Source organism: Xenopus tropicalis, chromosome 2 (assembly GCF_000004195.4).
Source record: "Xenopus tropicalis strain Nigerian chromosome 2, UCB_Xtro_10.0, whole genome shotgun sequence".
NCBI classification, from domain to species: Eukaryota; Metazoa; Chordata; class Amphibia; order Anura; family Pipidae; genus Xenopus; species Xenopus tropicalis.
Genome location: NC_030678.2, coordinates 48,819,830 through 48,834,786, shown reverse-complemented (window position 1 = coordinate 48,834,786; position 14,957 = coordinate 48,819,830). Strand labels below are relative to the sequence as shown.

At 38.0% G+C, this 14,957-nt stretch overlaps 1 protein-coding gene across 4 annotated transcripts in view; it reads right to left on the bottom strand.

Annotated features, from left to right (window-relative positions):
- Nucleotides 1–14,957, bottom strand: part of hip1 (huntingtin interacting protein 1) — a 66,610-nt gene that overhangs the window by 26,844 nt on the left and 24,809 nt on the right. For all 4 annotated transcript variants that reach the window (XM_004911728.3, XM_004911729.3, XM_002933547.5 and 1 more), the window contains exons 6-12: nucleotides 14,103–14,183; nucleotides 13,889–13,965; nucleotides 11,758–11,819; nucleotides 8,127–8,267; nucleotides 5,530–5,587; nucleotides 5,225–5,300; nucleotides 2,803–2,946 (exon numbers count right to left, since the gene is read on the bottom strand). In XM_004911728.3, the coding sequence (XP_004911785.1) occupies nucleotides 2,803–2,946; nucleotides 5,225–5,300; nucleotides 5,530–5,587; nucleotides 8,127–8,267; nucleotides 11,758–11,819; nucleotides 13,889–13,965; nucleotides 14,103–14,183 (639 nt within the window). The remainder of the gene's footprint in view (nucleotides 1–2,802; nucleotides 2,947–5,224; nucleotides 5,301–5,529; nucleotides 5,588–8,126; nucleotides 8,268–11,757; nucleotides 11,820–13,888; nucleotides 13,966–14,102; nucleotides 14,184–14,957) is intronic.

Here is a 14,957-nt window from a genome sequence, read left to right as displayed (position 1 = left end):
ACTAGAATAAATACATTTATTGCATATGACTGTTAATGCTGAATTAAAAAACTTATGTCATTTTTTTTGTCATAGGATTGACTATTAAAATGTATCTTTTAAATAAATTCATTGGAGAGGGGGGCTGAGGAGAAGTAATTCTAATGGGCAGGAATAGTACATTGTTATACTAGAAGTAAAAGTATGAAGAAGGACTAATAGGTACTTCTTATTCTGTACAGTCTCAGCATTGTGGAAAAAGTAACAGGTGTGACTTTTGGTGAAGTAATGCCTACCTTAGGTTTCAGCAGCTGACTTACTAAACACAATTTAGACCCTAATACCAAGTTTAGATAAACTTGCTATATAGAATGTAACCTTATTTACTTTTTTTGTATTAATTCTAGTTATCCGGTCTTCGAGTAAAGCATTAATTAAATCAAGTTTCAGAAGGTTAGCAGTGATATTAAGAATCCAAATACTTTCTATAGTATAGATCAGAAACTGACACCTGGGGGCTGATTTACTTACCCACGAACGGGTCGAATGGAGTCCGATTGCGTTGTTTTCGTAATGATCGGTACTTTGCGATTTTTTCGTATGTTTTGCGATTTTTTCGGATTCTTTACGAATTTTTCGGATCCAATACGATTTTTGCGTAAAAACGCGAGTTTTCCTATCCTTTACGAAAGTTGCGTAAAAAGTTGCGCATTTTGCGTAGCGTTAAAACTTACGCGAAAAGTTGCGCATTTTTCGTAGCGTTAAGTTTTAACGCTACGAAAAATGCGCAACTTTTCGCGTAAGTTTTAACGCTACGCAAAATGCGCAACTTTTTACGCAACTTTCGTAATGGATACGAAAAACTCGCGTTTTTACGCAAAAATCGTATTGGATCCGAAAAATTCGTACAGAATCCGAAAAAATCGCAAAACATACGAAAAAGTCGCAAAATGTTCGTTTTCAAGTCGGAACTTTTCCAATTCGGGTCGGATTCGTGGGTTAGTAAATCAGCCCCCCAGTGTGTGACTGTCTAAATATATATTTTCACCTAACCTACTGTTTCCATTTAACCGTTCTGTTTACTTCTTAACTAATAATTCATTCTGATATCACTTATCAGAGTGCTAAATATAAACACCCAGAAAAAAGCATGCCCTTGTCATAAACCTGGAACAGACTGTTTACATTTTGACAGGAAGGATGTTCAGTATCTATATTGTCCCATATCTTCCAGGAATTAGGGTTCTCCAAAGTCACTGTGACTTAATATAACTTGCACTTGTATGTATGTTGTCTCAGAACAAAACACAGAGTAGTAAGTCATCTAATTTTTTAGCTAATTTCTTGTGTTTTGATGATGTACACGTTGCTAACACATTTATCGATTTATACCTTTACTTTTCATCTCCTAGGTAGCTTTACTTAAAGGAAAATTAAAGTTCAAAATGCCAAAATGTTAGGCACTCCCCAGTGTTTATAAACACTTACCTGATACCTCAAGGTTCTACAGAAATACCCTGAGCTGGTGCAGTTTTCAGCTAACAGGAGCACTGGCCCAGGTTATCTCTGTAGAAGCTTGTCAGCGCAAACTTTCTTAACCTTTTGTCTTCTTTTTCTTTCACGTGCAGCGAAGCACATGCGCAGTAGTGTGAAAAGTCAGCTTTTTGCATCTAAGTTACTGTGCATGTTCCTGCCCGGACCAAAAAGAAGACTGAAAAAGCAGAAGAAGATGGCGACAAGGATCTTCTACAGAAAAACCCTGGACCGGTGCAGTTTTTAGCAAACAGGAGCACTGGCCTGGGGTATCAGGTAAGGCATTATAATCACTGGGGGAGCCCAACATTTTGCTACCTCCCCCATTATTTAAACACACAAGCCTGATGGCAAGAGTACAAGGTGAGTGATTATGGCTTTAAGGGGAAATGTAATATATTGGGCAAAGTCTGCTACTGCCTATAGCAACCAGTCAGCAGGAAGCATGTGATGTTTAACTGTTTTAAAGTAAACATCTCATGGTTGCTATGGCTGATTGCACATGTGAAAATTGTGTATTTTACTACATATGGGGGCAGCCTCAGCATGGTTTTATGGGCATAGTGTAGCTTGAGGCTTCCACCAACATTCTAATCACTGACACTGTTTGCATAAAGAATACAGTGGTTTCTTTTCCATCAGTGATTTGGAGAAGTAATAGTGTGTTAGTGATGGAAACCTTAAAGGGAAACTCTGGCTTGGAACAAAAATTTGTTAAAGAGCCACACACAACACAGAACACCTAATATGCTTCAAAAAGTCTGAATATATACAGTACCATTTTTTTTAAATGCTGAAATCCAGCAGCAAAACAGTTGTTCTCTTTCTGTATCATTTGAAATCCTGGCAGGGGAGGAGGGACTAATTTATTGATGTTACAAATTGTAACAACTTCTCCACAATTTACAGACAGCTTTAGGAACTACATAACCCACAATGCATCGCACTGTGCTGTTCGCTTCCTTATAGACATCACGTATGCAGGGAATTGTGGGATTTGGAGGATACATGGGGAAGGCAGGCTGAAGGCAAGAGGTTGAGGACAGTCAACTACTGTAATATTTTTTTTTTTAGTCTTAAAGTAGTTAGCAAGATCAGGAGAACAGGGGGCCAGGCTTGGGTAACTGTTCCAAACCATATTATTACATTAAAATTATGAAAAGGCTGCATATTTGTAATTGATGTATTTTGCATAAATTGCTTGAAATTACGTTTACTTTTCAAAAAGTATTTGGGTGGAGTTCCCCTTTCAGTTATAGACTTAACTGCCTGCATAACATGTCCACTCACCTGATGTGATAACGTATCCATCCCTACAAGGTCTTCTGTCTCTATCAGAGTCTCACTGTCAGGAGGCGAGTTTTCACTTGGTATCAGCACCACAGGGCTAATGTGTTCAGACAGTGCTGAAGCCCGTAAAAAGTTTGGCGGATTCTAAGAATCAATATTGAATTATATCAACCACATGCATTCTAAATATTACATTCATAGCTTATGAACACAAATAGATCTGTAAAAAAACAAAGTTGCTTATAAGAAGACAATATTCTTAATTCAAACCCTGTAGACCAAGTTGTGCATAGGAACATTTGCAAATGATCCACACATTCACAGAATGGAGGATTACCTTTGTCAAAGCAGCTGCTGTTTTTGTGTATCTGCTGCCACATTGAGGGATATAGTTGTGTTGTTACAATTAAAGTACATTCAGTGCTACCTATGTAGTCCCTTCACAACCTTTCTTGTTTTAATTGCCTAGTAGTGGCTATTCTATTTCAGTTAGCGGGTCCTGAAGGATCATACTTCCAGTGTACCAAGAGTTTCCCTGGGAGCACTGCGACAGCATTTGTCTTTTCTCAATGGATAATGTCGCTATATAGCTTTCTTTACTTCTTTTTCTTTTTACATAGAAGCTTCCATCCAGTCCATAATGAATAAATGGGGCAATTTTGAGATAAAGAGGGATGGAGGGGGTTTGTATCATAATCCATTCCTGGAGTATGGCTTTTTTTTTGCTACTGCTGAAATTATAACCTTTAACCAGGGGAAACTTTGTTGTAAGGCCTAAAGTGGCCCATTCAGGGGAGATTGGAGTATAGTTGTCTAGGCTTTGCATTTTGAAGTGTCAGAACTGCCAATTAATCCCTTTTTTAAGCCATTATATAATACACTTGTACATACTGTAACTACTTTTAGCAAGCTAAAGATGGAGAACAGAGGATTTTCCATGGGGATCGTTTATGGCACAATCGATTAGTTAAGGAGATTTTTACCCAAGTATATTTAAAACATGCCCAGGGGCTGATCTGTTGAAAACCAAATCCCAATAAAATGTACATAACCAAGTTATCAGTTTATTTAGGATCTCTTTTCAAAATCTATGGCATCAATGACTGAAATATATTCTGCCACACTTAAATAGATTGGCTGCTTTATTAATTGTTGTTTGGTTGTAAAGGGGTGATTTGGAATCCTTAGAATTCAAATTTCAAATGCTTTTATACATACATACATACATGGCTTTTCAAAACCAAATTGAAGTTGCACTTTAAGACATAACTTCTATTCAATAAGCTTAAAAAGTCTAATTCATATGGAATGGCAAACACAAAAAAGCAATTGCAAATAGGCAGATACTGTTCTGCTGTATCAACTTGCATCAGAGAAGTTACTGTATTCCTTGCCTATTATCTAGGTTTTTAGGTTTAGCCATTAATGTTCTAAATCCCACTGAAAGGGTTAGCAATTGTTGAATTACAGTTTTACACTATATTGCATGGCTAAATTATATAATGGCCTTGCATAGCTAGATTGTGCAAAAGAAAAAAGATCAGGTTACTCTGCCCTTTAGGCTGATGCCACACGTGGCATTTTTAAGCTGCGTATTTTCTCAGCCTAAAAACGCCGCACAAGCCACACAGCCCCTGACTATGGCATTTTTCAGCCTAGTACTGGTGACGTAGCAAATCCCGTTTCCATGGTGCTAATAGTTCGAAATAGTAAAAAACGCTGCGTATTTCCGCTAGGTCTGGCAGCTGCCTTTGTGTATACATAGGAATAGCTTGCTGTGCAAATACTGGCGTATTTCGGCAAACGCTTGAAAAATCCGCGCTAAGGCGTTTTCTAGCGTATTTACGCATTGTGTGGTTTGCTTCGAGTCTTTTCAAGTTATTTCTATAGATGACACGTGTGGCATCAGCCTTAAAGGTTGCACAAACCAAATCCAGTTGTATACAGCTGCCTCATATCAGATTAGTAATTAGTACATCTTTTGCTAAATGGGTGCTACAAATTGTTGCTATAAAAACAAGCTGTGAGTCTCATGTAACAGATAACATACAAGCCATAAACAGAATCACTTGCAGGATTGCAGTCACCCTATTTCAGATTGCCACTAGCTTGTCCTGTCACCCATTTGCTAACAAACAGCTTGCTCATCTTATCCTGAGTCAGCCCTCAGAACTGCTCCCCCCCATATGTACACTAAACAAGACTGCTATTTGTGTCAGCTAACCCTGCCATTCGCTCTAATTACAGATGCAAGAGATTTCACCAATGAGAAGAATGTTAATTACCAGCACTATGGCAGTCACCTTGAAGTTACCTTACATATGGAGATTATTGTATAATTTTAAAATAAAAATTCACATTTTACTTTCAGTCTCACCAATTTCTTGCACTGAAAAGAAAAATTGTCTGCCTAGATTCTTACCTCTGGTAGTTGGGGAATCTGTAAGAGGCGTTTGAAATATTGAAGATTACTTGAACGATAAAACAAATCTTTTAATCTGAGAATAGCAAGAAGAAAAATCTGTATTGTTAAAATCACCATTTATGCTATAATTTCCATGGATGTACATCAGTAAGAGGGAAAAGCAACCAGGTAATAAATGTTTATTATTATTATTATACTTGGCTACCGGTCCAATAAGAGAAATGACCAGTGACACTTTAGTAAATTGCCCTTTCATATACAGAAATTCTATGCTAATCGCCTTGACCCTGCTGAATACTTACTTTTGAAACTGTTCCACAAATCGATCTCGATGTCCCTGTAAGGTGTCTGTTGGAAGGCCTACAAATTGGACAAGTTCATAATAATTTAGATATTTGTCCTATGCAAGCTTTCTTAAAAACCGCATTCCCTTATTAAAATGTATATATATATATAATTCTGAATTAATGCTGATGAAGCTAATAGTGATTATAAAGATGTCTGAAATGTACCAGAAGTAATTTACTTGTTAGTGACCATAAACAGAAAGCTGCGCTGTGTTTTCCTGTTTACCTTCTTTTAAATCTGTAAGCAGAAATGTCTTATCAGTGAATAGCCTTGGTCAATTTAAAGTAGGATATAGAAGTCAGAGGGTTCATTTCCTGATGTTACTATAATTTCTTAAAGGCACAATGTATGTATATGTATAGGTACTAGCTTCTACATATCAGACACAATCATATGTAACCCCTAGTTGGCTGTAAAAACAGGGAATACCAGCTAGATAGGCTTCAGAGCATGGGGTACATAGGACTCTAACATTCAAGATGCGCTTTCACTATGTGGAAATATCCTTGTGGTGTAGCGCAACTACTACATACTAAGGCTGCATGCAAGGTAATGGAAAGAATGGAAGCAAGAAGGTTCAGAACTGAACTTGTGCATTTGCCCAAGACAAATGACCCACAGCATTATGCAATACTCACTCAGAGGATTAAGCAAATAAAGGCACAGAGAATAGAAAGGGATGGTGCCCACCAGTTTATCCCACCTCTACAGAGTGTGGGCAGTGTAAAGACAGCCAAAGAGCATGGCATCACTGTGAAGAGTAGTCTGGACAAGTATCTGGTATCCTTAGGATGTTAACCTTAGCGGTCAAGGACCCCAAACAGCCGATAGTGGATCAGGGATAGGAACTAACCTGATACCTGCGTCTTAACTACACTAAGGCAACAGTGCCTTTAAGTAAAAATACTTCCAGCTAATCTCTCCTGATTGGAGCCAGAAACTGCTCTTTCCAAGTAGACTAACTATCTCACTTTCCTAGAAAGTGCTGTTACAGATTTTCTCCTGTTCTTGCTAATGCTCATTCACGAGGTCCTCGTTCCCCCACTTCACTAGAGTTAGATGTAGTCTCTAGGGTAGACTGCTTACTGGGGCCCTTTTGATCCCAGGCTCAACACTATATCACAGTGCAAAGGGAGCGGTCTACCTATAAACCAATAAGGCACAGAATGCTAATATCAAACTAGATACTTGGGTCTTTGCCCAGTAACAAGATATAGGAAATAGTAAGGTTTAAAGCCATAGGGGCATATTAACAATATGGGTTCCTACACATATTTAAAAGTTGATAAGCAATATTTGCCCTGCTTGTTTAATGTGGTTGAATTAATCTGTTGAACTGGCTGTGTTTAATTGGTGTTATGCAACATGCTTGTGCAGCTGCATAAGTCTTTATTGATTGTATATTAATAAAGCTGGACCTGGTTTGTGTATCCATCCAGACCACGAGTAAGACTGCTTCTCATTTTTCCAGCTCTAGTTGTTAGTGTGGGAGCCTTGATCTGTTTATTCATAGCGCTGTTACTTGGAGATGATATCCAGGCAGAGACCAGCACCACTGCTTAAATGAGCACAAAGTGTGTAGAGTGCCTGTAAGTGTGTGGAGTGCCTGTACTAATCATTTTTGTTTATTATTTACACATACAGCTTAGACACTTGGCATCTGCTGCTTTTTGTCTTGCCAGTCCATTCTACAGTGTTCAATAAATGTGAGACTGCAATAAACTATTTAAATCTGCATACTGGTAATATTGTGCTAAGAGATCAGCAGGACTTACTGCAGTTAGTTGTACATTCACCCATACTGTGCAAGATTCTGTATGTATATGCAAATATACTACTATATATTTTTCTTTTATTTGTTATAGTAATTTACGAATGCAGCTGAAATAGCGGTCATGCTAAAATGGATGCAAATGTTGTGAAGAAATCCTGACTGTGAAATCCTAGCTGAATATTGTATCTGATTTTCTACCAAATGTAAGCACAACTGCATTTGTTTTGTCTGTGTGGCCACAATTATGCTAGAACACATGAAAAAATGCTGCATTATAAGTTAAAAAAATAGGGTGATTTGCATCTGAAATTGCACATTACTCCATGCGCTTACTGCAACAAGCTGCTGTAGCCACCTGTTCCACCTAAGCTGCAGTAGCCAGCTGTATACTTGTTGGTGGCTTATTCTGTTGGCAAAAGGCAGCCCAACTATTTAATTACAAATTGTTAGCTGTTTTCACTACTTTATCCACTGCTTATAATGGTTTTCTTACCATAACTGGCTAGACAAGGCCTTGTGCTGATGATTACATCATAATATGAGCCTATATAAGCACTACAGGTTTTTAAACATGCTTAATAAATACCTGGCCAGTGAAGTTTGCCCTCATACATGGACCAATAAGCTACTAACTCAGTTTAAAGGAGCTCAGCCAGCAGCTAATACTGTCCCAAGTATGGCCATCTAAAGTGTGACTGAACAGATGTACCATTGACTATAGATCACATTTGACTTATACTGTAGCACATTCAATAACCTAATATTCTATTTACTCACAGGAGTGCAGTTTGAAGAGCAGCTTTACAGTGTAGTCATATAAATGGCTGCAATCCAGGATGACTTGTATAAGAGGTGACAGTCGGCACTGGCCAGCAGCAGTGACAGACACAGAGCGTGACATATCCAGAGATTTAAACACTGTAAGGACAAGATCAGAGTGAGCATGAACACATATACACATGTACCTTTTTGTCAGAAATATTGTGAAACGTGTCCTTTCTGATAAAGGATCATATACATGCAATAAACCAGATATTTTGCACTAAAGATACAAACAAACTCAGAGGTTTACATCTCATTTTATACTTAACTCTGGAAGGAGATTTTATTAGGATTGTAAAATGTATACATAAATGCAGGTTAAACAGCCACACACAAACACACTATGCTGACTAACAAATAGAATTTATTGGAACAGCAATATAAATAGCAATATAAATAAATGGGCTGCTGGCCAACAGTACTCACAAAGTGCCTTTTATGCACCTAGCTATTGATTTGCCTTCAGGTCATGGCTCATCAGGCTGTGTTCAAATTACTACTTCATAGCAGCCTTGCAGAGGACTGTCTAGCAACTGAATTTGTGGTGTTATTGTTCATTGATTTACATTAATTTTATGCCCTTATCTATTGTTACTACATTCTGATATTTAAATAAAAGCCTGGTAACTAGGTTAAATAAGCCAAGCAACTAGAGAGCACTTTCAATTCTTAAAAAGCTGCAGAATCAAAATGTAAATAATTTAAACCCTAAATCAAGAATAATACCAGTTCATGTTGTCTAATAATGGAATTTACAACAATATACTATGCTACAATATGCTTATTGTAAGGTACACATTTCCTTTAAAGGAGAAATTAATGAAAGGCAAATCATTGTAAGATACTCTTCTTAGCAAAGTTCTCTCACTTCAGCACAGTCAGCTGGTTTAGATTTATATCTGAGAACTGATGATAAGTAAGAGAACTGTAAAGAGAACTATCCGGAGATGCTTCCTGCATTAACCCACTGGCAGCCAGCTGGCCAACACAGTTGCTGTTCATAATCATAGTATTAGCATAGTAAAATTGTTTGTGAAAATTAAACAAAATATAAAATATGCATATATGTTGCAGAAGTACTCAGCAGAGAATTATAAGCAATTTTATGTTTGTGTATTTTACAACGTACTACACTTCACCTAAAACAGCAGTAATAGGTTGTTGTGGGATACTACAATCAACAGTGACAAACAGTTTAGATATAAACTAAGAATATTATTTGGGTGTTTATGAAGATCCCTGCCGTAGAAGGATAGAAAGCAATATAAGAATTTTCCTGGGGTAGAGGAAGGGCTTTGATAGTTCCATTAGTATGGATGCATCAAACTAGGATTCACACAATCTGGGCACTTTCAGTCAAATTCTATTTCTTCAGAATACTGAAGGTGCTTATATGCTATAGTAGAACTAATTTATCTGTTGTGTTTAGCAATACAGCCTGAAACTCCTCTGATAATAATAGCATGATTTGTTACCCAGCTCTGAAGTGTAGAATTAGAACAGAGGTGAATATCTGGCAGTCTGCTTTAGAGACAACCAGTAAATGATCAATGAAAATTAATAAAAGTGCATCGCCCGGCAAAAACACTCTGCTCCCACAGGCAGTGAAGAGGCTGTCAATACCTGCTCCTTCGCTTTTATCTAAATTGTTGCATGTACATTACATGCAGTGATTCAAACGGAAGTGAAGGGACAAGGATTGTTGTCCACTTCATCACTCGTGGGAGAGGAGATTTCTTAACAGGCGATGAAGCAGCCCATCTGACATCACCCTTAATTTTAATTGCTGACTGACTGGCATTTCTACAACACGTTGGTACTGCAACCATGTGTAATTTAGCTTTGCTTCATTATCTCCAGTTTTCCAACTGATTGTTGATAAGTACTACTCTGACACATAAAGCAAAGCAGAAGCAGCACTGGTTACCAATGGAATGCAGTTATTTCCTCAGTCTGACAGTGGCTGTTATTTTAAAACCTACTTAAAGTGATACTGACACGAAAAACTACTTTTCAAAATATTAATGTACATAAAAAGTTACTTATTGGGTGTGTTGATCATTTTTCACCAACATGTTTGCTTTTACAGGTATAGGACCTGTTATCCAGAATGCTCGGGACCTGGGGCATTCTGGATAAGGGATCTTTCCGTAATTTGGATCTCCATACCTTAAGTCTACTAAAAAAATCATTTAAACATCATTTAAACCCAACAGGATTGTTTAGCCTCCAATAAGGATTAATTATATCTTAGTTGGGATCAAGTACAAGGTTCTGTTTTATTATTACAGAGAAAAAGGAAATTGTTTTTAAAAATTAGAATTATTTGCGTATAAAGGAATATATGGGAGATGGCCTTTCCGTAATTCGGAACTTTTTGGATAACGGGTTTCTGGGATCCTATACCTGTATAAGGAATTGTTACTTGAATCTGACTGTTTTGCCAACCTGACTGTCCCTTCTCAGCCTGTCAGTCTAATAGAACACTGCATCTGGTGGGCAAGTATTGGTAGAATGCTTTCTTGGTTCTAGCAAGTAATTACACAAAAAATGAACAGGCATTGTAGTACTTTAGGTTACAGGCAAATATAAATTTTGTTTGCTCAGCCCAGGTATAGGACCTGTTATCCAGAATGCTCGGGACCTGGGGCATTCTGGATAAGGGATCTTTCCGTAATTTGGATCTCCATACCTTAAGTCTACTAAAAAAATCATTTAAACATCATTTAAACCCAATAGGATTGTTTAGCCTCCAATAAGGATTAATTGTATCTTAGTTGGGATCAAGTACAAGGTTCTGTTTTATTATTACAGAGAAAAAGGAAATTGTTTTTAAAAATTAGAATTATTTGCGTATAAAGGAATATATGGGAGATGGCCTTTCCGTAATTCGGAACTTTTTGGATAACGGGTTTCTGGGATCCTATACCTGTATAAGGAATTGTTACTTGAATCTGACTGTTTTGCCAACCTGACTGTCCCTTCTCAGCCTGTCAGTTATAGCTTATTAGCTAATGCTAATGGACTGCTGCTGCACAATTATGTCAGCCCACTCAAAGAGGAACTTGGGGGATCAGATAGGTAATGTAAAAGCATTGGGCAAATATGTTAAAGGCAATATTATAAAGCTCATACAAAGACAATGTTATGATATATTTAATTTCTGGTGTCAGTATCTCTTTAAGGAAGCTATTTTCTTTACTGTCATTTTGAATTGCATGGCAAAACTTATTCTGTGAGCATTCAAACTGTACTTATAGTATAAAACCCTATGACTGCCAACTGTAACCACTACCATTTCACATTTCCTACAGAAAGTGATAAATATGCAAATAAATAAGCCAATATTTGACTGTATATTAATCTCTTTCTGTAAGAACTGCCCTACTAGCTGCTCCACTAAGCAAAAAATAAATCACATCCATAAAGTCTAATAGAACACTGCATCTGGTGGGCAAGTATTGGTAGAATGCTTTCTTGGTTCTAGCAAGTAATTACACAAAAAATGAACAGGCATTGTAGTACTTTAGGTTACAGGCAAATATAAATTTTGTTTGCTCAGCCCACAATAAAAAAAAAATCTCACCTGTGTGAAATAAATTAAGTTCCCACTCCATGTAATCAAAAATTTCCACTGTTAATTGAAAACTGTAACAAAGACACAAGCACAGGATAAAATGTACATGTATTATGAGGTACGCATTATTAAAGAATTCATAATGCTGAATTAGTAGTACACAGAATACAAACTGTATGTAAAACATTGCCTCTTCTCTGATGTTCAAATGAGTGAGATTTAGAGCAATGATTGGTCCCTTTTCTGCCACATTTTCACATTATTACAAAATTGTGGGGCAAAAACGCCCCATTGCCCCCTATTATTTACCACTTGAGAGGGCTAGCAGGTTATTCTTGAATATATGGCAGTGTGTATATTCAGGTGAGAACCAACTGAGGCCTGCTTCCAAGGGATGTAAAGATCTTACTGATACTACTGCTAGTAGAGGGCCAGCAGAGGTTGCTAGAAGATCCCCTTTACCATTACCAGGGAACAGGCAATGCTGAAAGCATTCTGACCCCTAAAAATGTTCTTAATTGTGCCAGGTACAGTGCTGTTCATATAAAGAACAGTTTTGTGTTCATTGTCATTATACTATAAAAAGATCTGGCCACACTTCCATGATTACAGGCCTTATCCCCACACTAAGCAACACCCTCTAACATAAGTTTTTACAATTATCACCCAGTGCTTAGACTGATAGAAAGACTTTAGGGGGAGATGAGAAGAATTTTGCATGGCTTCTATAGGCAAGCCACAATTAAAAGCAATAGATTATGCTTCGCTGGAACCTTCTTGCAGTTCCACAGAAGCAAGGAAAATCTTGCAACACCAACATAATTATACTTGCACATTGGTTCTGTCAGATGTGGTAGGAAATGACAGAGTGCAGGAATTGGAGTATGTGAACTTAAACATAAACAGAATAGGAGGGGCCAACTGTTTGGTTTCTTCTCTATGACATTACATAAGCACACACACAAAAAAATAGTGTTGTGGTAATTTAGTTAAAATTTTTTTTAAAAAGTTCTTTTCCTGATTGTTCACATTTTAAGGTGGCCATACACGCACCGATATTATCATATGAAACCTCGTTTCGTACGATAATCGGTGCGTGTATGGCATGTCGGCGAGTCGACCGATATCGCAGGAAGCTGCTGATATCGGCCGACTCGCCGATCGGACCAGTTTGAAAATTTTGATCGAGCGCCATAGAAGGCGCCTGACCAAAATTCTCCCTTCAGAGCTGAATCGGCAGAAGGAGGTAGAAATCCTATTGTTTCTACCTCCTTACCTGCCGATTCAGCCCTGAATGGTGTGTGGCGGATCTTACGATGTTTCGTGCGACCGATGGTCGTACGAAACATCGTCAGATCGCCACGTGTATGGCCACCTTTACTTTGCTCCACTTGTGCTGCAGTAGCACAGCATTTGAGTAAATGCAAAGCAGCCCATGAACAAAGAGAATCTGGAATCCAGATAACTCATTACATTACAGGATCATTTTATGCCAAATGCCCTGCCCTTGTGCAATACTTTCACCAGTTGTCTTGCGGTTCAATAGGAAGGCATATGTCTATAAGCTTAGCATTTGTAACAACTTTTCCCCTGGAATTAAAAAAAGGCATTTTTTACATGGTAAGATAAAATTTGTTTCCCAAGGTAAAAAACAAAGCTCAGTCTAGCTGATATGCATTCTGGAATGAAACCACAGAAACTGTGGTTGCCTCATAAGCAAAGTACAAATACATATTGGTCAACTCTTCACTAAATGGCGCCTGACTAAAGGTTACTTGATGTACTGCAATAAGACCGCTTTGACACAAAAGTCTTGCCACAGAGCCACCAGTCTGAATTAAATTGTTTTAAACTTTACTGGGTCCCCTGTGTAAAGCTGTGTGCTCAACTGTGTCACCAAAACTCCTAAAGAGGCCCCTAAACCACAGGGCCCAATAATGTAAAGCTGTGCAGCAGGGTGGGAGGCTGCCATGTTTGGAAACCCCCTCCCTGATTTAAAGGAACATACAGTTCATAGCTGTATTTACAGCCAATTATCCAGCAAAGTCACTAGCCCTCGAACAGGGGAAAATTCACTTTTAGGGTGATTATTGCTGCTGGATGTTACTCTGCATGAAGCTATGGTTTGATGAACACTTACAAATTGTTTACATCATTCTCCCCAGCTTCATCCAGTTGCCGGTCAGTCATCTGAAGATTTCCTGGAAATCGTGGATTCTAAGGGCAGAGAAGGTTACAAACAAACAATTACTGTGTGTAGCAATAGTGTGCTGGTCATTTTAGCAGCAGCACCTAAATATGAATTACAGTATTAAACAATGATTGATTGCTCACACACACAGTAGCCCTCTTACCTTTGTATGGAACTCCATCTTAATGATCAAAAGTTTGAGATAGATGCTGCACAGCTGACCATATCCTTCACTAAGGTGGCCCTGAAATAAAAAAGTCAATCCTGTACTTAGAAGAAGTATGTTTACAGATTAAAGGCAAAATATATTTTAATAATAAGATCAATAAGTATTCAGTTTAACACATGAACAAAGATTTTTCTGTACAAACAGCATTATTCTACAGGCCTGCACCCCCTTGGGGCCCGCCAAACACTTGCAGCAGAGTGAATTAGGGTCAAAAGATGCATCCAGAGGGGGTGGGCAGCTGCACATGCTGCACGTCCTGCACCCGGGCCCAGTGATGTCTAGTAATGTTACTGGTCTAGAAATTAATTTGGTGCCAGAGAAAAAGGAGCAATGCACAGCACCAATTCCAGCCTCTTACTTGACAAAAGCTTTATACAACTCATACAAAACTACTGTTTTATGTAAATCACCTTTGTACAGGACTACTTTACTTGTGATTACCTATTAAAGACTTTTCACAACACACCCTGAAGTTGACCTACTGACTGATTCTAGCAGTTCACTGAAAGAGGAACTTGCTCAGGAAACTGATATATGGAACTTGTGGGTAAAAGAGAAATCTTGAAAAAGTATATGGCTAGAGATACTGTATTTTATTTAGTAACCCATCTATAACAACCCAAAATTTCAGCAGCCTATAGCCATAATGATCCTTGCTTTGAAAGGTGATCACAGCAGCTTTCCACCATTAGACCTTTTAAGACCATCTTTGGTGTGCCAGTGACACTGCACATGCTTGGTGTGCTCTGAGAAACTAAGATAATTACTTAAAACCTATTTTATATCTAT